Raw genomic sequence first — 26,843 nt, forward strand, 5'->3', positions numbered from 1 at the left:
TGGGGACTGGGTTCGAATCCCACCACAGCACTAGGTGAAATTTGAATTCATTAACAATCGGGAATTAAAAGTCTATTGATGACCATGAAACCATTGTTGATTGCTGTAAAAACTGATCTGGTTCACTAATGTCATTTTAGAAAATCTGCTGTCCTTACCTGGTTTGGCCTACATGTGACTCCAGATCCACAGCAATGTGGATTAAATGCCCCCTGAAATGGCCTAGCAAGTCACTCAGTTGTATCAAAAAGTCTACAAGGAATGAAACTGGATGGACCACCCGGCATCAAATTATGTACCGGAAACGACAATGGCAAATTCAGTCCTGTCGACCCTGCAAAGTCCTCTGGGGGCTAGTGCCAAAATTGGGAGAACTGTCTCACAGCATGTCCTCCTTAGACATTCCATTAAGATGATTGGAAATGACTACCTCCCAAGGATTTCTTTTCAAGGTAGCGGACGTCTGCTCCAAAAGGGAGTCTCCTTCCAAGAACCAGATCCCAGTTAAGACCAAGACCCTGTTCATATATAATACCTTAGCACAGCCCAGCAACTTAAATGTAAGCACTGAATGAGGAATCTCCTAATTTAATCTCTACACTATTTTATACAGCCCATGATATATATTCTTCCATGGAATGGCCATCTCTCTTTTGAAATCTATCGAAGTCTGACCATGCCTCAAAGGCATCCAATAGATCATCTTTCTGGCAAATTACATCCATGAATCTAATAGAAGAGCCAAACTTTACTCCGTATCCAACTGACAGGCACCCCGCTTACAAAATACTTCTTTTCAGATTTTACTTTTGCTGGAAGCAACAATGTCAAGACCGTACATTGTTTCTTCCATGGTAGGGACATAACCCGTGTCCACAAATCCACATCATTCCTTCACTCGTCGTAAGGTTCAGACTTTGAGAACATTGGCGGGTAATCATGCCGTGACAATTTGCTTGCTTTCAGCCATTCTTCACAAAAGCTACTCGGATTCTAATCTTCTGTCTTAAAAAAAATTCTTAGTTTCCAACCTTATCCATTAGGCAACCATCCCCCACTACCATGTTAAACCTCTAACAGCCATTTGGTGAAGGAGGAGACCAGAAGTCAGTTTAGATTTATTCATAAAGTGAAACATTACAAGTAATAGCTGCAAATCAGGAGGTGAACTGGAGAAAGCAACATGGTGAAATTGAAATCACTAGGGAAATGATACTGAGCAAAGAGAAAGAGCGTGGTTATTTAAGTCAGATAGTGAGAGAGAAACAGCGTTTACTGTGTGTGTGTGTGTGTGTGTGTGTGTGTGTGTGTGTGTGTGTGTGTGTGTGTGTGTTTGTGTGTGTGTGTGAGAGAGAGAAACAGCGTGGTCATTTACAGGGAGAGAGTAAGAGAAGAGCGGGGCTTTTAACAGTGAGAGAAGACTGTGAAACCATTAAAGAGCACAGAGAATAGCTGATTGGTGAGTAGGATTGGTGAGTATTTCTAGTCTTTAAAGTAAAGTAAAGCCTTTAGTTTGTTTAGATCTCATCATTTTTTTCTCTTATACTTAACAAACTATCTTTAAGAAAAAGAACAATACTGGTGTGTATAAAAAATAATAAAGTGGGGAGAGTGGGGATACTAGAGTAATAAATAGAATAAAATACGATAGCAATGGCAGGACGGATGATATGTTGCTGCTGCAGCATGTGGGAGCTGCTGGACACCAAGATGATCTAGAGCGAACAAATCTGTACCAAGTGTTTGCAGCTCAAGAAACTTCGGACCCGAGTTAAGGAGCTGGAGTCCGAGCTGCAGACATTGGGGTAAGTTACCGAGACACTTTGCTCCAGGAGGTGGTCACACCCCTCAGATTGGGTAATTCAAATTTGGTCTGTGATCAGGGAGAGGAGGGTGTGACAGCAGGTGAAGCAATTTTGGGGATCCAGGGGGTAGTGTCTGAGGAGCCGAGGCCCCTTCAACTGTCCAAAAATTACAAGGTTCTTGCAAGCTGTATGGATGACTGCAGGAGGATGAGCGAACTGACCACAGCACCATGGTACAGGGAGCCATTCAAGTGGGGGAGGAAATGGGAATTACTAGTAGCAGTAGTACTAGGGGACAGTATAATTAGGGGAATCGATAATGTTTTCTGCAGCCATGAGCGTGAATCCCAAAGGCTGTGTTGCCTGCCTGGTGCCAGAATTAAGGACATCTCCTCAGGACTGGAGAGGAACTTGGAGTGGGAGGGGAGGGACCCAGTTGCCGTCGTCCAATTTGGTACCAACGACATTGATAGGACTAGAAAGAATTTGAACAGTTAGCTAAATTAAAAAGCAAAACCTCCAAGGTAAAAATCCCAGTATTGCTACCTGAGGCACGGGCAAACTGGTATAGGGTAAATAAAGTCACGGAGTTAAATATGTGGCTCAGAGATTGGTGTGGGATGAATGGGTTTCAGTTCATGGGGCACTGGCACCAGTACTGGAGTAGAACGGTTCCAGTGGGACAGCCCTCACTTGAACTGTGCTGGGTTTAGTGTCCTGGCGAACTGAAAAACTAGCGCTGTAGAGAGGGCAGTTTCTTAGAACAATATGTTGTAAATCCAACCAAGGATCAGGCTATTTTGGATCTGGAAATGTGTAATAAGGCAGGTTTAATAAATGATCTGAGTAAAGAACCCCCCTAGGAAACAGTGACTATAATATGGTAGAATTTAGCATTCGGTTTGAGAGTGAGAAACTTGGGTCGGAAACAACTGTGCTGAACTTAAATACGGGTAAGTACAATGGAATGAGGGCAGAGTTGTCTGAAGTGGACTGGGAAAGGAGTTTAAGCAGAAAAAACGGTTGATGAACAATGGCAGACATTTAAGAAAATAGTTCATGACTCAACAAAGATATATCCCAGTGAGGAAGAAGGATTCAAAAAAGGGGCTAAACCAACCATGGTTAACCAAGGAAGTTAAGGACAGTATCCAATTGAAAGAAAAGACATAAATTGTGGCAAAAATTTGTGGTAAGCCAGAGGATTGGGAAGTTTTAAAAAAACAACAAAAGATGGCCACAAAAAATAGAGGGAGAAAATAAGCTTTGAGGGTAAGCTAGCAACTAATCTAAAAACGGACAGTAAGAGCTTCTTTAAATATATAAAAAGGAAGAGAGAGGTCAAAGTGAACATAGGCCCCTTAGAGAATGAGGCTGGGGAAATAATAATAGGGAATCAGGAAATGGCAGAGGAGTTGAATAAATACTTTGCTTCAGTCTTCACGATAGAAGATGCTAGTTGCATTCCAAAAACAATAAATAATCAAGGGGCAAAAGGCGGGGAGGAAATAAATACAATAACTATCACTAGAGAAAAAGTACCTGGGAAACTAATGGGGCTAAAGGCCGATCAGTCCCATGGACCTGATGGGTTGCATCCTAGGATATTAAAGGAAGTAGCTACAGAGAAAGTGGTTGCACTGGTAGTAATCTTTCAAGAATCCTTAGATTCTGGATAAGTCCCAGAGGATTGGAGAATGGCCAATATAACACCCCTATTCAAAAAGGGAGGGAGACAAAAAACAGGTTACTGTAGGCCAGTTAGCTTAACACCTGTCATTGGGAAAATGTTGGAGTCTATTACAAAGGATATAATAGCAGAGCATTTAGAAATATATAATCCAATTAAGCAGAGTCAGCATGGCTTCATGAAGGGGAAATCGTGCCTAACAAATTTATTAGAATTCTTTGAGGAGGTACAAGCAGGATAGATAAAGGCAAACCGGTAGATGTAATATATTTGGATTTCCAAAAGGCGTTCGGTAAGGTACCGCACATAAGGCTACTTAATAAGATAAGAGCCCATGGTATTGGAGGTAGTTTATTAGCATGGATAGAGGATTGGCTAACTAACAGAAGACAGCATTTGGATAAGGGGGGCACTTTTGGAATGGCAACCTGTAACTAGTGGAGTGCCACAGGGATCAGTGCTGGGGCCTCAATTACTTACAATATATATTAATGACTTAGATGAGGGAAGTGAATGTACTATCGCCAAATTTGTGGATGGTACAAAAATAGATGGGAAGGCAAATGGTGAGAATGACAGTCTACAGAAGGATATAGACAGGTTAAGTGAGTGGGCAAAAACTTGGCAGATGGAATATAATGTGGGAAAATGTGAGGTTATGCACTTTGGCAGGAAGAATACAGGAGCTGAATATCATTTAAATGGAGAAAGAGTGCAGAAGGCTTTAGCACAGAGGGATTTGGAAGTCCTTGTGCATGAATCCCAAAAAGCTAACATAGAAGTTCAGCAGGTAATAGGGAAAGCAAATGGAATATTGGCCTTTATCTCAAAGGGAATGGAGTATAAAAATAGGGAAGCCTTGCTAAAACTATACAAGGCACTAGTTAGACCACACCTAGAATACTGTGAACAATTTTGGCCCCCTTATCTAAGGAAATATATACTGGGATTGGAGGCAGTCCAGAGAAGGTTCACTAGGTTGATCCCGGGTATGGAGGGATTTTCTTACGAGGAGAGGTTGAGTAGGTTGGGCCTGTAATCATTGAATTTAGCAGAATGAAAGGTGACCTCATTGAAACATATAAGATTCTTCGGGGGCTTGACAGGGTAGATGCTGAGAGGTTGTTTCCCCTTTTGGCAGAGTCTAGGACCAGAGGGCATAACCTTAGAGTAAGGGGGTGCCCAATTTAAAACAGAGATGAGGAGGAATTTCTTCTGTGAGGATAGTCAACCTGTGGAATTCTTTACCACAGTGGGCTGCAGAGGCTGGGTCATTAAGTACATTCAAGGCTGAGATAGACAGATTTTTCATCAGCAAGGGAGTCAAGGGTTATGGGGAAAAGGCAAGAAAGTGGAGTTGAGGATTATCAGATCTTATTGAATAGCGGAGCAGACGCAATGGGCCGAGTGGCCTACTTCTGCTCCTACGTCTTATGGTAAATTGAAGGAGCTGCGGGCTGACGAGTGTCTGGGTCCCAATGGACTACATCCTAAGGCCTTAAAAGAGTTGGCTATTGAGGTAGTCGATGCGCCGGTGTTAATTTTCCAAATTTGCTAGATTCTGGAAAGATTCCATCAGATTGGAAAGTAGCAAATATAACCCCTCTATTCAAAAAGGAAGGGAGGCAGAAAACAGGAAACTATAGACCAGTTAATGTGACGTCTATTGTGGGGAAGTTATTAAAATCAATCATTAAGGAAGTTATAGCTGGGCACTTAGAAGAGCTCTAGGCAATCGGGAAGAGTCACCATGGTTTTGTGCACGGAAAATCATGTTTAACCAATTTATTGGAGCTTTTTGAAGGAGTAACGTGCACAGTGGATAAAGGGGAGACTGTACTTTGATTTCCAGAAGACTTTTGATAAGTGCCACATCAAAGATTATTATGGAAAATAAAAACGCATGATGTAGGGGCTAACATATTAGCATGGATAGAAGATTGGCTGGCTGGCAGAATGCAGAGAGTATGCATAAATTGGTCTTTTTCTGATTGGCAGGATGTGATGAGTGGAGTCCCACAGGGGTCTGTACTGGGGCCTCAATTTTGTACGATTTACATGAATGACTTAGATGAGGGGAGTGAAGACATGCTAAATTTGCAGATGACACAAAGATTGGTAGGAAAGTATGTTGTGAAGAGGATCTGAGGAGGTTGCATATGGATATAGCTAGGTTGAGTGAGTGGGCAAAGATCTGGCAAATGGAGTTTAATGTGGGAAAATGTGAAGTTGTTCACTTTGACAGGAAGAACAAAAAGGCAGTGTATTACTTAAATGGAGAATGGCTGCATAATTCTGAGGTGCAGAGGGATCTAGGTGTTCTAGTACGAGTCACAAAAAGGTAGTATGCAGGCACAGCAAGTAATTAAGAAGGATAATGGAATGCTAACCCTTATTATGGGAGGGATTGAACATACAGTTATACAGGGCATTGGTGAGACTGCACCTCGAATAGTGTGCAGTTTTGGTCTCCTTATTTAAGGAAGAATGTAGATGTATTGGAGGAAGTTCAAAGGAGGTTTACTAGATTGATACCTGGAATGAGTGAGTTGTCTTGTGAGGAAAGGTTGGAAAGACTGGGCTTGTTCCACTGTAGTTTAGAAGAGTGGGGAGTGATTTGATTGAAGTATACAAGATCCTGAATGGCCATGACAAGGTAGACATCGAAAGGATGTTTCCTCTTGTGGGTGGGTCCAGAACTAGGGGGCACTGTTTTAAAATTAGGGGCCACCCTTTTAGGACAGAGATGAGGAGAAATTTTTTCTCTGAGGGTTGTGCGACTTTGGAACTCTACCTCAGAAGGTGGTGGAGGCGGGGTCATTTAATACTTTTAAGGCAGAGGTAAGTAGATTCTTTTTAGGCAAGGGAATCAAAGGTTATCAGGGTTAAATGTGGAAATCGACTAGAAGTTCAGTCATGATCTTATTGAATGACGGAGCAGGCTCAAGGGCCTATTCCAGTTCCTATTTCTTATGTTTTTTATGTATAGCTCCTTGCCTTACTCTCTCCACCCAATTGTCAATAAGTATCTCTTTTTATGTGATTCAAATAAGGAATGCCCTCCGCCTGTAGGTAGTATCATTGACTTTCAATGGTCCAGATACATATCCTTCAGGATTCTGACTGGTTAAAAAGTTTGCGCCCACCCCTGTGTTAACTTTGGGGAGCATGTGTTTGCTGCTTTTCTTCAGGCATATAATGCTGATAGCAGCAAAAACCTTGAACTGTGTGACTTCATCCACACATTGTGCCACATACATGACGTGAAAGGCTGATTCGCCTGTTTATCCTTGCCCTTTTTATAATTAATAGTGAACTCAGAAGCAAGAGTACAATGAATTAAGATGGAGGTTGAAATCAGAGGAGAAGTTTATCAATGCAGAGATTGAAGAAGGAAAGCAATGAAGATATGAAAGTTTTTATCATACTTGGGAAGACAGTAGAGGATAATGATAAATTAGAAGCAAAAGAAGTTGGGCAAGGTGAGATGCTGAAAGGAGGAGAAAAGTGCCAGAAGGGTCAGAGAACAAACCAAGGCGTGATTTGATGATGAGACCTATACTGATCTGCTACGGCCTGGATGGGGCAGTGTGGAAGGCATAAACAAGCAAGGAGGCTTCACTTGGGGAAGGTGTCACCACCTCTCACCAGGTTTCTGTCAAGCAATCATCTATAATAAACTTATGGATGACAAGTTGTCCAAAAGAGAATGGACATCCTGTAGGGGGATGTGGAGAGAGGCAGTGGTTTGCTGGCAAAGCCCACAGGGTCAGCAGGGAGGTTGGTATGATCAGCCCCTGATGAGCATGTTGGACGGGAAGGATGAGGCTATTTGGGTTGCTGCTTATAAGGAGGCAGTGATGAGAGCCTCAAAGAATATGTCAGTAGAGGCACAGAAGGATGTAGCAGGATTATCTAAGAGGGAATCGAGCCTGGGTGGCAGCAGGAGAGTAGAAAGGTTGAAGAGTACTGGTAATGAATTTATGAAGAAAGATTAACTAAGTAAGAAAAAGAAGCATGACAATAGGAGAGGGGTCTTGTAGGAGTAGATGAAAAGAAGTTTAAAAAAAAAAATGGGTGGTAGAAGAAAAAGTGGAAATAGAAATGATGGGCATGGAACACAGCCAAAAGGTGCCCTTGAATGTTCACTTAAAAACTCAACTTATATAGGCCTGCTTACCCAGCAATTATTAGGATATATATATCTTGGTAGTAAATGAGGAGTAGAGAAGAAACAATAGGAAGGAGTAGGTCCCATGGTGGAATAAAGTTGATGTAGGCATGATCAAGTCAGCATGGAACACTGATGAACTGTTCTCCAAATTTGGAAATGCATGTGGCAGGGGAGTGAAGTTCAGAAGCTTTTTGAAAGGTGGCATTTTGCAGGATGCACTGTTAGAGGTAGTTCCATGTGAATAAAGATTCAGGAAGTGTGGAGAATCAGTTGTGGGGCACGATGATAATCATGAAGCTGGAGGTAACACAAAGATCCAGAAGTGGCAGAGAAATTGACTTCGGGGTAGGAGAATGAATCTCTGGCCAGGAACCAGACTGTAGCTGAAGCTGAACAGCTAGTAGAACCAGTGGACCAGTCACAGGCACAGTGGGTGAAAGGTGGTAAGCTGATCAAAATTGCTTAAAAATTGAAGCCAAAGAGCAGCAGATATGATGCACAGTGGCTGAGTCTTGCAGTTTAGTCCTGTGCAGAAGTGTAGTATTGATTTCTACAAAAGCCCAAGAATTTGGAAGCCAAATTTGAGGAAAGGTGCAATTCTTACTCAGAAAAACAGAGTAGGCATGTTCAGGGGATGGGCAGTAGTCGTTTAAACCAGTTAACTTGTAGTTATGGCTAAAATATACCCACTGCTTGAAACGGGGAGACTTAACCTGGAAGAGGGGAGGAGATTGGAGGAGACAGGGCAATGGATGGCCAAGGACAGAAGTGAACTATAAGGCACTCCATAGGGAGCTGACTGCCCAGGCAACGTTTTGGATCTCGGTGACAAGATATGTAGGGTTTCTAGCTTAACTTGGGAGTCCAAAATTATTCAGGCAGAGATAGGATTCGGAATGAATAATTATATAATCAATAGATTAAAAACTAAACTGTCACAACTAGTGATGCAATTCTGGAAAAAAATTATTTGGTATCTGAATCTACGTGGCTGCAGAAAATAATACTTGTTCATTTCTTCAGATAGGGTGACTGGTATAATGTTAAGCATTTCCTAGCTACACACACATAACTTCGTGATTTTTTTTCCCTCTCACTGATTACAAGTACTGATAAATGTCAGTTAGCAGAAGATGCTACCCAAGCCAGTAATGGTGTAGATCTGTGGCTGGAGCTAGGGGTTGTTCAGAGGGTAGGTTGGCAGAACAATTCACAATTCAACTTAGTCATTTTGCGATTGTTCAAAGTTGTTCTTTCTGCCTGAAATGGTATTCTCTGCAGGACTTTAGTCATGCATGATGCAGAATCTGTCCTTAATTTTTGAAGTCCTGTTATGACATGATATGTTTGCTCTTTATTGCATCCTGGCATTTTGTTGGAGCCTGAGGAAAGTAACTGCTGTAATACTTAATGTGATTAGCAAACAATCTGTAGTTTGTATCACTTGCTAAAATGAAGTTTAGGTTCACAACAGTACATTTATTACCAACTCAGTCAAGTGAAAGTTTACACAAATAATTTTACATTAGAAATGCCTTAATGGAACTAAAGCCAAAGCATTAGTGAGTTTTAATTAACAGACAAGCCTGAACATTGGTTTTGGTTTGTTAAAACTTAGCCTTTTAAAGTATTATTAATCTGATGTCTCCCTTACAGTGCCAGGACTGCCATTTTGGAACCAGGACTCCACAAACAGCTAGGTTATTCCATCAAGCATTGAGTATAGCACCACAGTAACCTATATTTTTAATAAACACAATCTTTTAAAGTTATTGAAAATGGGTCCTGCTTCTGGAAGAGGTTATGGGAAAGCATTCCTTTGAGTTTATGAGGCCTTGGTTTGGCCAAGAGTGAAGGCCGTAGCTCCTTTGTAACCTGTGTTGTAGAATTTTTCACTTTGTCAACATCTGGTATTGAAAGCTCTCGTTAGAAGTGGAAAACACATTAAAAAGTAAAGCAATGATTTGTATCTTAGTAATAGGAATGTGATAGCCTTGTCTATAATTTGATATAAATTCTAAACTTTTTGCTCTTTCCTAGGGAGAGAATGCTAGAAAGCAACTGTGTTACAGTGGTAATCAAATAGCCTGTTAATACATTTGCATTTTTTAAAAAAAGAAAAAAATACTTACTTGTGTGACATAGGTCTGCTACATTCTACTCAAGTTGGGATTAGAGTAAAAAATAAGTGCACTTTTTGAATGAGATACACATGCCCTTCAGGGTGTAGATTTAACTCAGTGGTTTCCGCTTCCGAGAAATGACCATCAGAACTTTTTCAGGCTTTGTGTCATGGTCAATCGCTTGACTGCGAAAAGCATCAGAAATCTTAGGGCATGAACATGAAAGATGACTGTGATTATTAAGGTATATGAGCCTATAAACAATCAAAATAATCCTGAAACAAGATGATCATGTTTGATGTCCATGCTGCAGTCTTGAAGTGATGCATAGAAATTCTGTGTCTGGACAGCCAGAACAGTGTTTACAACATGCTGAAATATCTTGAATATTCAAGGATGGAAAAATGCTAGAAATTCAACTAAGCACATATGTAAAATGCTGCACTGGTCATGTGCTGCTTAGACCTGTAGGAAAATAATCTTGAACAATATTTTTATCAATGACTTGTATATGTGTTTTTCTTTTCAGAAGACCTATGCTCTATAGCCTCGGTCTGGCAAAATGGCTTCAATTCAATTTTACTTGCTTCTAAAGTAGAATTGCAATTTTTTTTAACTCTTATGCTACTCATATGGACTAGTACAAGATACTTTAGCTAGATTTTCTTTTAAAAGGTAGAGAATTATTCAGACACAATAATTGGTAATTCATATCTCTTGTAACTATATTTTATAAAGCTAGTTTTGGGTTTATATTTTTTTGAACCAAAAACATTTTTCAGTGTATTGTTGAAACTTATTTGCTTTTGTTGTTGCAATTAAGTACATTTGCCAACCCAGTAACTTTCATGAACACCAGCCTTTCAACATTTTGCTACCCAGTAAATGTGGAGAAAAACATAACTTGATAATTTTTAATATGCTGAACCTTAACTGAAGCTTGCTAACTGCACTTATTAAAGTTTAAGATTTGAATGTTTTCATTACTTTTGTACTTGCACATTTTGTAACAGTTGGGATATTTGCAGTATATAAGTTGCAAACTTTTTAGTGCTAAGTCAAATATTTAAATGAAATGTAAAATTGTTGGGAATTTTCTGTACAAATATTCCTCCTGTCTCCTATTATATCAGCTTACTTTGTAAGCTCTTTTACAGGATGGAGAAGTTGATGCTGAGGAACTGCAGCGATGTTTAACACAATCTGGGATACATGGTTCCTACAAACGTAAGCAATTCTTCATGATCTGTTAACAATAGAGCCTTAAATACTTGTTTATAACCTTTTAACACTAACTGCGCTCGTTTGAATGTGCTGTTCTTGGGACCACTTGAGAATTTTCATTTGTTTCATTTCCTGTTTCACAACATATATTTTTAAAAATCACTAATTTCCCTGGCAGCATCTTGTTTACTTATTCCCAATTCCCTACAACTACATCCTTTGTTTTAAAAGTTACTCCCAGCTCCAAAATTGAAGGTAGGAAGCAGAAGGAACAAATAAGATGTTTATTTTATTTTGTATTACAGAAAATATAGACTAGGTTAAGTTATAATAGGAGTGACAATGGGGGAAGAGTGGATGAACAGAAATAGTTTCAGTTTGATATAAAATTTAATATTATTTATTAAAGCCAGTTCCAACGTTTTAGTAACTTTATTTGTGCCTTTTGCAATATAACTGGAAACAAACTGAGATTGTTTGCTATTCCCTTGGTTCTACTGGGAGTTTTTTGTTGAAGTGCAGCCTTAAGTAGCACTCCTGCCTGTTTCAGAAGGTTGTGATTTAAGCCCCAATCCAAAGACTTGGGTGCAAAATTGAATGCAGTATGGAGGAAATTCTGCACTCTCAAAGGAGATTCTTGGGTAGATTTTAAAAAGAAGGCCTTGGCACTATTCGAAGAACAACAATGGAGTTCTCTGTGAACTGGTTAGTATTTATCCAGTGACAGTGTCACAAAACAGTTCATGTGGTTGTTAATCTCATCACTGGTGGGACCTTGCTTGTGTGCATATTGGCTGCTATGTTTCCTAGAATTTAAAAGTAGTTTATTGACTGGGAAATTCTGTGAGATGCCCTGAGGTTTTGAAAGGCATTATATAAATATAAGTTCATTCTTGTAACATAGTTGGAGGGAAGTTTCTTGTTCATCTAAGAATATGTAACTTACACAAAATTGAAACTGTTTTTATTGTAAAAGAAACTGCCATGCACTTTGGCTGTCTTCTGTTTCTAATAACTACGAACAATTCAAATATAGCCAAGTTAATCTGCGAGATGCATGTATTCCTGTTTCTACTGCAAACTGTTCACATCACATGCCTAATAATTATCTCTTGTTTTTAGCTTTTAGTCTGGAGACCTGCAGAATCATGATAGCCATGCTGGATGTATCCTAATAACTGTTGATGTGTTGGTGCAACACTGGAATATTTAACATTAGTCGCTTATACAACTCCTGTAATATCTATATTTCAGGTGTTTTTTAGTATTTAATTTGTGAACCTGGGTATAATTGGTATGTACAGAAACAAAATACTGTGGATGCTGGAAATCTGAAATAAAACTGAAATTTCTGGAAACACTCAAAAGATCAGGCAGCATCTGTGGAGAGAGAGAAAGTTCACGCTTGAGGTGATGACTTTTCATCAGGGCAGGGCATCAGCTGAAATGTTAACTGTTTCTCTCTACACAAATGCTGCATATTCCAGCACTTTCATTACTTTTAATTGAAAGTAAATATGTACATTATTAAGGTCACTTTCTTCACCGTTTCAAACCCCCGAAACTAAATCTCTGCTATATTGCACCTCAGTAGTTATATTTTGTAAGTGCCATTTACAGAGCTCCTCCAAAACTATAACAGTCAGGAACAGTAACATAGTGGTTGTGTTACTGGACTGGTAGTCCAGAGGTCTGGACTAAAAATCCAGAGACATCAGTTCAAATCCTACCACAGCTGAGGAATTTAAAATCAATTAATGATATAAATTCTGGAATAAAAAAAAATTATCAGTAATTTTGGCCTTGGAAATTACCAGATTGTCATTAAAAACCAAACTGGTTTACTAATGTCCTTTAGGGAAGGAAATCTTTCATCCTTACCCAATCTGGCCTATATGTGAGTCCAGCGCACAGCAATGTAATGGTGCAGCAGTTATATCAAACTGCTGTGAAAAATCCTAATAGGAACAAAACCAGATGGAGCTCTCGGCATTGACGTAGGCATTGGATTTGTGCGTGATAAGAATTCACCCAGTCCAGTTGACCCTGCACGATCCATATTGCTAACATCTGGGAACTTATGCCAAAATTAGGAGAACTGTCCCACAAACTAGTCAGACAACAACTTGACACAGTTATACTCACAGAATCGTACCTTACAGCTAACATCACAGACTATCCTATCACCATCCCTGGATAAGTCCTGTCTCACCGGCAGGACAGATGGTGCAGGAGTGGCGGCACAGTGCTATATAGTAAGGAACGTGTGGTCATTGTTGATTCTGGACCTAATGAAGTCTCATGCTGTCAGGTCAGGAAAATGTCACCTCATTACCACCTACTGTCGTCCCTCAGCTGACGAATCAGTGCTCCTCCATGTTGAACACCACTTGGAAGAAGCACTGAGGGTAGCGAGGACACAATGTACTCTGGATAGGGGGCTTTAATGTTCATCATCAAGAGTGGCTGAGTAGCACCACTACTGACGAAGCTGGCCAAGTCCTGAAGTATACAACTGCCATAGTACTATTGGTAGGAGTGACCACAGCATAGTCCGTGTCCAGCTAATGTGCCATCTTCACACTGATGTGACATCTTTACACTAAGGCTGCCCTCTGCCAGGTTCTGTGACAATTCCACCGTGCTAAGTGGAATAGATTTGGAACAGATCTAACAGCTCTAAACTGGATGTCCATGAAGCACTGGGTCACAAGAAACAGCAGAATTGTATTCCACCAAAATTTGTACCCTCACTCTACCATTACCATCAAGCCCAGGAGCCAGCGCTGGTTCAATGAGAATGGGACAGCATGCCTTGAGCAACACATACCAAGATATGACCCAACCTGGTGAAGCTACAAGATTATACATCTGCTAAACAGTGGAAACAGCATCCATAGACAGAGCTGAGCAACCCCACAACCAACAGATCAGAATAAAACTCTGCAATCCTGCCCCATCTAGGCATGAATGGTGGTGAACAGTTAACCAACTAACTGGAGGAGGGGGGTCCACAAATCTCCCCTTCCTCAATGATGGTGTGCCAGCATATCATGCAAAAGAAGAGGCAGAAGCATTTGCAACCACCTTCAGCCAACAATACTGAGTGGATGATCCCTCCCAGCCTCCAACTGAGGACCCCAGCATTACGGATGCGAGTCTTCAGCCAACTAAATTCACTCCCATTTATATCAAGAAAAGACTGAGCACACTGGATACAGTAAAGAATTATGGGCATCTATAACATGCTAGTTGTTGTGCTGAAGACTTGCACCAGACTAGGTGACCCTAGCCAAGCTGTTCCAGTACAGCTACAACACTGGCATCTACCCAACATTGTGTAGCATTGCTCATATATATACAGTTCATGAGAAACAGGACAAATCCAATCTGGCTAATTGATACCCCAGCACTCTACTGTCAGTCATTAGCAAAGTGATGGAAAATGTTGACAGTGCTATTAAATGGCACTTACTCACCAATAGCCAGCTCTCTGATGCTCAGTTTGGGCTCTGCCACATCAACTTGGCTCCAGAACTTCTTATAGCCTTGGTCCACACATGGGCTAAATTCCAAAGTTGAGGTGAGAATGACTGCCCTTGACAGCAAAACAGTATTTGATCATGTAAGCCCTAACAAAATTGAAGTTAATAGGAATCGGAAAAAGTCTCCACTGACTGAAGTCATACCTAGCACAAAGGAAAATGGTTGTGCTTGTTGGAGGCTAATCACCTCATCCCGAGTTTATTGCTGCAGGAGTTTCTCGGGGCAGTGTCCTAAGCTCTCAATCATTTTTAACTGCTTCATCAATGACCTTCCCTCTATCGTAAGGTCAGAAGTGGAGATGTTGCTGACGATTGCACTGTATTCAGTTCTGTTCATGACTGCTCTGATACTGAAGCAGCCTGTGTTGCATGAAGCAAGACCTGGACAACATTCGGGTTTGGACTGATAGGTGGCACAAATATTACTTGCCACTTAACAGGCAATAACCATCTCCAGCAAGAGGAGAGTTTAACAATCTCCCCATGATATTCAGTGGGATTATTCCCAATGAATTGTCCACCATCAAGATCCTGGGGTCGACATTGACTTGAAACTAAACTGGAACAACCACATAAAAACTGTGGCTCCAAGAGCAAGTACGAGGCTGAACCTTCTGAGTAGCTCATCTCCAGATCTCCTCACAGCCTTTCCACTGTCTACGGGGCACATGTTAGGAGTGTGATGAAATACACCCCACTTGCGTCCAATAACTTTTAAGGGCAAGGCAGCCCACTTGATTAGCATGGCATCTACTACCTTAAACATTCACTTCCTTCATCATCTGTTCCAGCTAGAAGAACAGGGGCAGCAGGCATATGGGAATGCTATCACCTGCAAGTTCCCCTTCCAGTCATATACCATTCTGACTTGGTAAGATATCGCCGTTCCTTTATCGTTGCCAGCTCAAAACCCTGGAACTCTTTGCCTACGCCACATGGACTGCAGAAGTTCATGTTGACTCCTCTCCATCTTATGAAGGGAAATTAAGAATGGGTAATAAATGCTGGCCTTGCCAGTGATACCCATATCCCATGAATGAATAAAGTAAAGAAGTGGGGTGCTCTATAGATGAGTACTAGGCCACTAATAACGTTCTAAGTTTACAGTTTTTAGTAACTAAAAAATTAAACTATTACAGTTTTGCCTTTTAACTTTCTCATATTTTTAACTAGATACAAGGGGAAGCAAAGGTGTAGGGGTATTGTAGCTGGACTAGTAATCCAGAGACCCAGAGTAATGCTCTGGGGACCCGGGTTTGAATCCCGCCACGGCAGATGGTGGAATTTGAATTCAGTAAAAATCTGGAACTAAAAGTCTAATGATGACTGACCCTTGTATTGTTGTTTGCTGTAAAAACCCATCTGGTTCACTAATGTCCTTTTAGGGAAAGAAATCTGCAGTCCTTACCTCGTCTGGCCTACATGTGACTCCAGGCCCACAGCAATGTGGTTGACTCTTAAATGGCCAAGCAAGCCACTCAGTTGTATCAAACCGCGACACAGCCTCAGAAAAGGAATGAAACTGGATGGACCACCCGGCATCAACCTAGGCACCAGAAACGACAGTGGCAAACTCAGCCCTGTCGACCCTAAGCGCTGAGGATGGCAAGGGTGGAGTCACCAAGAGTAGCTCGGGGAAAAGCATATGTGACCTCATCCTCACCAACCTGTTTGCTGCTGATGAGGCACCCCAGCACATCAGTGCAAAAGATAAGGCTGAAGCGTTGGTAACAATTTTCAGCCAGAAGTGCCAAGTGGATGATCCATCTCGGCCTCCTCTGGAAGTCCCCCAGCATTACAGATAACAGTCTTCAGCCAATTCAATTCACTCCATGTGATTTCCAGAAATGGCTGAAGGTACTGAATAGTGAAAAGATTCTGGGCCTCTGACAATATTACGGCAATAGTACTGAAGACTTGTGCTCCAGAACTTGCCGCGCCCCTAGCCAAGCTGTTCCAGTACAGCTACAAAATTGGCATCTACCCGGCTATGTGGAAAGTTGTCCAGGTATGTCCTGTGTACACACAGCAGGACAAATCCAACCCAGCCAATTACCACCCCATCAGTTTACTCTCGATCATCAATAAAGTAATGGGAGGGGTAATCAACAGTGCTATCAAGCAGCACTTGCTTAGCAATAACCTGCTCACTGACTCCCAGTTTGGGTTCCGCCAGAGCCACTGAGCTCCTGACCTAGGTTCAAACATGGACAGAAGAGCTGAACTCCAGAGGTGAGGTGAAAGTGTTTGCCTTTGACACCAAGGCTGCATTTGACCAAGCGTGGCATCAAGGAGCAAAACTGGAGTCGATGGGAATCGGGGGGAAAACTCCACTGGTTGGAGCCATACCTAGCAGAAAGGAAGATGGTTGTGGTTGTTGGAGGTCAGTCGTCTCCGCTCCAGGACATCACTGCAGGAGTTCCTCAGGGGAGTGACCTTGGCCCAACCATCTTCAACTGCGTCATCAATTACCTTCCTTCCATCATAAGGTCAGAAGTGGGGATGTTCGCTGATGATTGCACAATGTTCAGCACCATTCACAACTCCTCAGATACTGAAGCAGTCCATGTCCAAATGCAGCAAGACCTGGACAATATCCAGGCTTGGGCTGACAAGTGGCAAGAAACATTCGTGCCACACAAGTGTCAGGCAGTGACCATCTCCAACAAGAGAGAATCTAACCATTATGCCTTGATGTTCAATGGCATTACCATCACTGAATCCCCCACTATTGGCATCTTGGGGGTTACCATTGACCAGAAACTGAACTGGACTAGCCATATAAACACACTGGCTACAAGAGCAGGTCAGAGACTAGGAACCCTGTGACGACTAACTCAGCTCCTGACTCCTCAAAGCCTGTCCACCACCTACAAGACACAAGTCAGGAGTGTGATGGAATACTCCCCACTTGCCTGGGCTCCCACAACACTCAAGAAGCTTGACACCATCCAGGACAAAGCAGCCTGCTCGATTGGCACCACATCCAGAAACATTCACATCCACAAACATTCACTCCCACCACCATCGACGCACAGTAGCAGCATCGTGCACCATCTGCAAGATGTACTGCAGGAATTCACCAAGGCTCCTTAGACATCACCTTCTAAACCCATGGTCACTATCATCTAGAAAGACAAGGGCAACAGATAGATGAGAATAGCACCACCTGGAAGTTCCCCTTCAAGTCACTCGCCATCCTGAATTGGAAATATGTCACCGTTCCTTCACTTTTGCTGGGTCAAAATCCTGGAACTCCCTCCTTAACAGCACTGTGGGTGTACCTACAGTACATGGACTGCAGCAGCTCAAGTAGGCAGCTCATCACCATCATCTCAAGGGCAACTCGGGATGGACAAGAAATGCTGGCCCAGCCAGTGAAGCCCACATCCCGTAAATGAATTAAAAAATACACATCAACATCCTGGGGGTTATCAATGACCAAAAACTGAATTGGACCAGCCTTATAAATACTGTGGCTACAAAAGCAGGGCAGAGGCTGTGAATCCTATGGCAAGTAATTGACTTCCTGACTCCACAATGCCTGACAACCATCTATAAGGCACAAGTCAGGAGTGTAATTGAGTACTCTCCACTTGCCTGGACCAGTGCAGCTCCAACAACACTCAAGCTTGACACCATGTAGGACAAAGCAGCCCGCTTGACCTGCACCCCATCCATCACCTTTGAACATTAACTTTCTCCTCCACCGATGTAGAATGGCAGCAGTGTGTACCAAATCTACAAAATGCACTGCAACAACTGGGCAAGGACCCTTCAACAACACCTTCCAAACCCGCGATCTCCACCACCTCGAAAGACGAGGGCATGAGAACATCACCACTTGCAAGTTCCTCTCTCAGCCACACACTGCCCTGACTTGGAAACTATATCACTGTTCCTCCACTATTGCTGGATCAAAATCCTAGAACACTCTAACAGCAGTGTGGGTGTACCTACATCACATGGCCTTTAGCGGTTCAAGATGGGGGCTTACCATTACCACCTCGAGGGCAATTAGGGATGGGTAATAAATGCTTGTCTTGCCAGCAACACCCACACCCTGTTAAAGAATTAAAAAGTATATATTTTGGAACAGAGTATACAGTTTAATATTGCAGTTATTGGTGAAGTATTTTTGAATAGCGTTTGTTAATTCTGACAACTTAGAACTGAAGTGTCTACTGTATGTAGATCATCAGTAACAAACATGATTCTTGACTGGAGCATTTCAGAGAGATATGACTGGGAAGATGGGCTTTAATGAATTTAAAGAGCTGTGGGCAGCACTAAATGGATGGAAACAGAACTTCATGATGTATGATCAAGACAGAAGTGGGACAGTAGAACCGCTTGAGCTTGGTCAGGCTATTACATCAATGGGTAAGTAGTAAATCTATGTTTTTCATTTTGTAATAATATTCATTGTGACAAGAATAATTTAGTTTATCTGAATCATTTCATTTTTTGTTATTAAATTTTTGAAGAAAACTTGTGAATATTAAGCCATTTTGACATAAGTGGTAGAAGTTTTGAAGAAATGGGGAGTGGAGAGGGAATTTTTTTAAAGGATTTTTAAAAAAAGCTATGAAACAATTATGCTAAATATACCAGAAATTAAAGCTCTAATTTGGGAGCAACTTTTCTAAAGCAGTGGGATGGTTAACATGACTCATTAAAACTTGCTTTGAAGTCACTTGATTGTATGGACCTGTAGCAATTAATGATTTGTGCTAGGTGATCTCTCGTGGCTCTGCTCATGGAAAAGTAAGTACAAGTCTGGAGTACTTTGTTCTTCAGTTTGTACACAGGACTTAAATGTTTAAAATATTAAATAATTCTTTGTTGAAATCTTTATCCTGGACACCTCAAACTCGCAACAGTGGTTAAAAAATGATATAAATGGATCTATTTGTATTTAAAAATATAAATGCAAGTTGATATCTTTAAGAAGGCTGTGAGATGCAACTTCTGCTCTTCATTGAGCAAGAATGAAATCTTTTAAGGAAGCCAACCTCAAATAGGTCACTGCTCAATAATGCAGTTCAGTTATCTCTTAAGTTGGGAGAGCTGCTAAGCATATACTGGAAATTGTCTTTTTTAGATGCTTTATCATGCCATTCATAGCAATGTAATTATTTTCTACTAGTTGTTTACTGGATAGCAACAATCTCAGCTTGAAAGAAAGCATCGCTCAAGGGACCAATGAATGATTACAAAAACCAATCAGCATTTTCAATTACATTGTTCCCATGGACCAATTCTTATGTTGGTCATACCTTCCATTGAAAAATTCTGCAAAAATTTGCAATGTAAAAATGCCACACACATTTGAAGATCCCTGGTGTACCGTAGTTGGTAATATTATAGGTAATAAGTTTACCGTTGAAAATTGTGTTACACTCCCTGTAACAACACCATGTGTTGCTGTATTACTTCCTCCCACAAATCACTGAAATTGCTTTCTGAAAAGAAATTCAGCTTCCAATTTTTCAGCAACAATTTCTCCATCGAAAGTAAGGCTTAAACAAAAATAATATATGTATTAATAAATGTGCTTTTTAATATATTAAGTTTTTAAATTGAAGGTGTTAGTGTTTTCGGAAAATCTGGGCCTGTATTTAATATTTTTGTTCATCTGTTAGCTAAATTCCTCTTGTGCTGCCTGAGCGTAAATGATGTGTCCACTTTCCCAGGATGCATTGGTATTTTTTAGGCACTGAAATACTGAGTATCTTTAGCTACTAGTAATTTTGTAAGGTAACTGAGCAGAAATGATTTAAATAAAAGTTGGAGGGCAAATTTCAGAGGTTTTATTCAGGTCATGTTTATATTGAGTTTTTTGAGGCTATGTGTAAGAGGAAAAAGACCGACTATACTGATTGCACATTATTATAGCTTTTATTTCGTGATCTATATACTTTAGAAAACATAACTAAACTGATGCAGTACCTTTCCTTGTTCTAATCTGATTTCTTAATTCAAGTGTTTTTTTGAAAAAAGTGTTGAAGCAAAGTCTTTGAAGGAAATGGGGAAGAAGGTGAAGGAACCACTTGCTACTTGCTTCCTTTGGGGAGAGTGAATGGGTATCTAGGATGGAGGGTTAAATGTAACATTATAACAGAGAAAGGGTGGGGAAGAAATGCAAGTTTTTGAGCAGGTAGTTTAAAAAGGAAGGTTGTAGCGAGAAAGCAAATGGATAGAGGGTAACATGGGAGAAAATGATTAGTGGGAAGCATGAGTGATGGGGGAGGGTATGGGAAGGGAGCTGCTGAGGGCTTCAGGCCACATTTTCTCCATAGTCCCCACCAGAAAATGTAGCTTGCAGCCCTCTAATGCTTCTTTTCCCACCACACCATTCCATACCACCCACTATCTCTCGCATGAAAGGAAAGAAGAAAAAAGACAGAGAAACAGAAGAGGATGGAGAGAGAAAAAGCAAAAATGTAGAGGCAGAAGAGAACTAGAGAGACAGAAGAGGAGAGACACAAACAGCAACACAAAGACAACAGAGACTGGTAAGAGAGAGACCACATTCTCTGACTTAGCGTGCGTAACGCCATGGGAGATCGACTAGTAATATTAAAACTCTGACTTCTGGCAGAATTTCACCAAAAACCTGCATTGGTGGTCAAGAATATTACTGGCTGAGTAGAATAACCAAGAGAATGAGTCTGAAGTCACACTTCATAAAAGGAGAGTGCATAGTTGAGCATAAAGGTAATTGAGCTAGTTCCACTTTCCTTGAGCAATATCACATTTTTGTATTTACGCAACAAAATTAATTGTTTTCTAAGTTAGCTAACGGTGTAAATTTGGTGTATTGGAGAGTATCAATTGTAGTAGTTTAAACTAAAATAGCTTAATTAATTTCTCTAAGGTTTTACACCGTTACTCTTGAGCAACATATTCTGAGATTTTATAGAAATAGTCCATGTTACCTAAGGTTGTAAATGAAATGATCTAGTTTATTGGACGCAGCTTAAGCTCTTGATCCTTCTCAAAATCCACAATGTTTAGATTATTTCTAATTCTGTTCTTTAGCTCCTTCACTTTGCTCTTCTTTGTTAGGAAGTGTGTTTGCTGAGAAGATGAAAGTAGTTGAATTTATGAATAATTGCATAATTTGCCTGTCAAACACTTAAGGTATTAATCATTTGCTGCTTTGGTGTTTATGGCAGCACCTACTCTGTTGAGTCACTCAGGAATATCCAATTTGTGTCTCATTGCTGTGAGCAGGTTAGTTTTCAACATTAGACCTGAAATTTGGCCAAGAAGCATCTCTTGGAATTTTAGACAGCCAATTAGAAGACAATGTAGGTTCCACCATGCAAACCTAAGGCATAATTACAGAAAAATTAACTATTGGATCCTGACCAGTATTTCCAGGAATTTTATACATGTTTTCAGTTACTGCTGCTGTAATAAAACTGCTAATGGGAGTAATTATATAAGCTGTTATTAATCTTGAACAACCAAAATAATTAAAAATTATATTTGAATTTATTAAATCACTTTTTTGCTCTTTCTTCATTTATCCTCCTCTGCCCCACATTTTGACCCTCTCCCCTATTTTTATTGCAATTTTATTTCTATCTACTGTAGCCTATTCAAACATTTTTTTCACCAGCCTCTGGGTTTCCACAAACCATTTGGTAGTGGTATACTGATTGTAAAAATTGGCTTCGAATTATTAAACACTAATCCCTAGGACTAATTTTTCATGTAGTCCGTGCTTATAAGTAAAATAGTGGACATGGTCCATTGTAGTTAGATCATGAATTATTGAACTACTGCTTCTGAGTTACTTTGCCAGTAACGAGAGTTTGAGTATGTACCATTTTGTCTGCACTCCGAATTTATATAGAGGAAGAACAGTGAAGAGTACTAACTAATTTTTTAATTGGCTTCAGTAATGTAAAGTTGGTTTTACAGTAGGTTACCTGCCATCTGGGTGAGATTATTTTAATATTCTGGTTTTTAGCATCATGGCGCATAAGTTGAAATTTCAAAAAAGAAACCTGTCTGACCTTCGGAGCCTTGAATTACTATTAGTCTAAGGATTTAACTTTGTGGGATCAATGCAATGTTTTGCTTCTATCTTATTTATAGTAGGTTTTATAAAATATTCTAAATCTATTGGCTAATAGACATTTACAGTCATTTGTTTCAAAAATGTTATTTTCGGTGTTTCTAGGATACCGATTGAGTGCTCAAGCTATAACTGGTATTATAAAGCGTTACTGTAAGGATGGCAAGACTTACTTTGATGACTATGTTGCCTGCTGTGTAAAATTAAGGGCAGTTACAGGTATGCTTTATCTTTGCTAAATATACTCACTGTACGATTATGTTGGAGGACCAATTTGTATTAAATTTAGTAAAGAATTTAGTTCAGAATTATTTACTAATACTTTAAAGTAACATCAACACCTAAATTTGTTTGGGGTGGAAGAGAGCAAACTTAATTAGCTTTTTATCTTTAGTTGTTTCTACCCTTCATCAAAACAGCCTACATATCATACAGATTACAGTGGATTGAATTTGTGCCTTTTGTGGATGGAGATTTTAATCAAAATCTTGTTACAGGCTATGACCATGGACTAAACCTATCATTTTATAATCCACATTTAATAGCATTGTTCTGCATAGATCCTTCCTTTTCTATTTCCAGTTGATAATTTTATTCAAATTTGTTCTTTTCATGTAACAGATTTCCTCAAGAAGCATAAAATTGCAATCTTGCCCCATTATAACAGATAGTGCTGGATCTCACCCATGTATGCTTTATGGTTTGCTGGGAATGCATAGAAAGTCTCTTCAGTTTTCATTTGGTTAGCCAGTGTTATTGGTGATTTACTGCTTTTTCACATTATGCTTTTCTTTCTTAACTTTTTCGCGAAGTATCTTTCAGTAATACATGTATACTATTCTAGGGGTTAAGAATATACCCTTATCCAGACATCTGTGTCACACTATTGCCTGTAGGAGTGGGGACCTTGATTAGTTGATTTCTTGCCTTCATTCCATATAACTGTTATTCTAATTTTAGTAACTTCAGAACTCCCTTGACTAAAAGCTAGCTTGCCAGGGTTCTTCCTAGCCTTTATAGTTCAACACTGCACATTTTGTTCTTTCACTGAACCATCAGGAAGACTGGGTTGTGCAGTAATTTCAATTTTTGTCACATTTGGACTAGTGACCTGAAACACACTCTCAACTTAGGTTACTGTTGTTTACAGATGCTTTCAGACGAAGAGACAGTCTGCAGCAAGGATATGTGAACTTTGGCTATGATGATGTAAGTGTCTAAAGTCTATATGGTAGCATTAAAAATATTTGATTACAACTTGTGCAGTGGCAACAGCTCACAAACATTGGTATCGGTGAGACCAGTGGTAGAATTTGTTTTTAATTTTGAGATGATTAGGCTGAAGTGATAGATAGTGATAGAATCCTGATATTTTGATTTTTACGGGTTTTTAGGTAATGCATTCTCTAGTTAAATGTTACAGTTTCACTAAATACTAAGTGATGAGCAACAACCTAGCATTTTGACCACCTATTCAATAAAACCATGGTGAACATGAGATTTGACACTTTTTTAGGTTTGTTTGAATCAGTCTTGAAACAGATTAATGTAGATGGACTTGCTTTTTCAGTTTTGTTGCTGTTTATCACTAGTTCAGCAATCGCAATGAATATTAACCTTTTCATTCTGCTTCACTATTCTTTCTTATAGTTTATCCAATGCACCATGTCCATTTGAGTACAACATTGCATCCATTATGCAAAGACTGGTCGCTGATGACTGATTGAAACCAGTGATTTATATTGCTTTGAGGATAAATCAAACCTGCTCAAACTGCATACATGTCTAGTGGTTTTGTATATTTTTTTCTTTTTTATTGTGTAAAATAAAAAAGGAAATTGGATTTTATGATGTGTACACAATTTGTTATGCTGTCACTTGCCAAAATGCTTATTTCTTTGCCAAAATGCTTATTTCTTTCATAGCTTGCAAAATGTTGATTTACAGGTAAATGGCTTTGCTGAAATTGTGCCTCTTGGAACTTTGTGTAGTTTAATACAAATGTTTAGGTTTTTAGTCTATTGTAATGTATGATGTAATGAGGTTAATATGATACTCACATTTTTGTGAACCAAACATCACTTTGCATTTGACTAGCATTTCCATTTGCAATTTTTTAAAAGATTATATTTTTTTCACGTTTTCATACTGCTTTTTCACCATGTAATAAAAATCTTTTACTTTCTGGTTAATGCTGGATATACGATTGTCAATGGAATAAAATAAAAACTAGTGACAAATGTTTTTAGATAAGTTGTCTTTGTGTGAAAATAGAAATTTAATGCCTCGCTATCTATCTGTACTAAACAAATATTGTATCCAAAGACAATTCAGAAAAAAAATCTTCCCTGCCCTCCTTCCCACCATGTATTTTTACTATTAAAAATCGTATTGGCCCTCATGCACTCCTCTTTCAAGCTGTTTGACCAAACTATGTTGACATCATCTGCAATCTTGTTCATGGAATGCATTTTTCATACAAGAGTGCTCTAGTTTAAGAGTGTTGATTATGGTTCCATCCAAATAATATTGCACTCCGTATAATGACCCAGTGAATAGTCATCCAACTGAGAAGTGTTTAAGAAGGTCTGTGCACCCAGGACATCTTGTGTTTTTAGATTTTTTTTCATGTTAAGATCATTTTGGTTAAATATTCTCCTTCAACATCATTGTATGTATGTAGAGCTTCAGTTTTTCCTCTCCCATTCTTAACAGTATTCCTTCATTACCCAAGAAGGAAAAAGAAATTCAAAAATGTGATCATGATGTTTAATAGTTTTAAATGGTTGCTTTCACTAAGTGCTGTAAGGTTTAATACTGTAGTCTTGCAAGTTTCACATTGAATTTGCATTATGGTTGCAGCTCTGATCAACATATGGATAATACCAGCTAGTACAGGCTGACTGACGGGTGCAATTTTTACTATCAAGCTATCTCTTTGCTGAGATCCAGTTTTAAAGTGTATATACTTTGGGTTCTTTGTGATCTGCCTACAAAGACAACTAATATTGTACAATTACTAGAAGAGTAAATTCAAACTTACCAGATTGTTTTTTTAAAGACCACTTTAATGGCTGGAACCTAACTCTTTCAGACAAGGATAGCTTTACTTTTTAAAAAGTAAACTTTGACATGCCTTTAAAACTCAGTTGGCAAAGGGATCATACAACTACGTCATGTAGACTAATCCCAGGTTTGATTTTTAGTCAAAACTGAATTATTTTGTTAAAAGCAAAAAACTGCGGATGCTGGAAATCAAAAATAAAAATGCCTGGAGGAACTCAGCCGGTCCGGCAGCATCTGTGGAGAGGAACACAGTTAACCTTTCGAGTCCGTATGACTCTTCAACAGAACTAAGTAAAAATAGAAAAGAGGTGAAATATAAGTAGGTTTGGGGCGTGGTGGGGGGGGGGGGTAATGGATGGGACAGGTAGAGCTGGATAGAGGGCCAGTGATAGGTAGAGATAGCCAAAAGATGTCAGACAAAAGGACAAAGAGGTGTTGAAGATTATCTAAGGAATGTGCTAATTAAGGGTAGAAAGCAGGACAAGCAAGGTACAGATAGCCCTAGTGGGGGTGGGGTGAAGGGAAGGGGTCGAAATAGGCTAAAAGGTAGAGATAAAACAATGGATGGAAGTACATTTAAAAATAATGGAAATAGATGGGAAAAGAAAAAATCTAAATAAATTATTGGGGAAAAAAAGGGGTAATCGGAAAGGGGGTGGGGATGGTGGAGAGAGTTCATGATCTGAAATTGTTGAACTCAATATTCAGTCCGGAAGGCTGTAAAGTGCCTAGTTGGAAGCTGAGGTGCTGTTCCTCCAGTTTGCGTTCAGCTTCACTGGAACATTGCAGCAGGCCAAGGACGAACATGTGGGCATGAGAGCAGGGTGGAGTGTTGAAATGGCAAGCGACAGGGAGGTCTGGGTCATGCTTGCGGACAGACCGAAGGTGTCTGCGTTTGGTGTCTCCAATGTAGAGGAAATTATTTTGTTGGGGCAACAGCAACTGTGTCTTGGGGTAGGAAGCTATAATATAGTGATTCCTGCTCAATGCAGGTGTGTGAATTGGCTTGATTGTGATGTATTTTCCCCCCTCTACCTCTTTCCCAATCTATCATTGAATGGTCTGACAGAACTTGATTGTATTGATTGAACCTGATTAGTGGCCAGCACATTTTCAGTGTTTCC

General features: G+C 39.9%; 1 protein-coding gene across 1 annotated transcript in view; it reads left to right on the plus strand.

Annotated features, from left to right (window-relative positions):
• LOC144686704 (sorcin-like) overlaps nucleotides 1–24,906 on the plus strand; it is a 47,629-nt gene extending 22,723 nt beyond the window's left edge. The window contains exons 3-8 of the mRNA XM_078552289.1: nucleotides 10,950–11,019; nucleotides 12,139–12,182; nucleotides 18,797–18,944; nucleotides 22,759–22,872; nucleotides 23,804–23,862; nucleotides 24,304–24,906. Of these exons, the coding sequence (XP_078408415.1) occupies nucleotides 10,950–11,019; nucleotides 12,139–12,182; nucleotides 18,797–18,944; nucleotides 22,759–22,872; nucleotides 23,804–23,862; nucleotides 24,304–24,330 (462 nt within the window). The 3' untranslated portion in view covers nucleotides 24,331–24,906. The remainder of the gene's footprint in view (nucleotides 1–10,949; nucleotides 11,020–12,138; nucleotides 12,183–18,796; nucleotides 18,945–22,758; nucleotides 22,873–23,803; nucleotides 23,863–24,303) is intronic.
• Nucleotides 24,907–26,843: the final 1,937 nt, after the last annotated feature.

This window comes from Cetorhinus maximus, chromosome 11 (assembly GCF_964194155.1).
Source record: "Cetorhinus maximus chromosome 11, sCetMax3.hap1.1, whole genome shotgun sequence".
Lineage (NCBI taxonomy): Eukaryota > Metazoa > Chordata > Chondrichthyes > Lamniformes > Cetorhinidae > Cetorhinus > Cetorhinus maximus.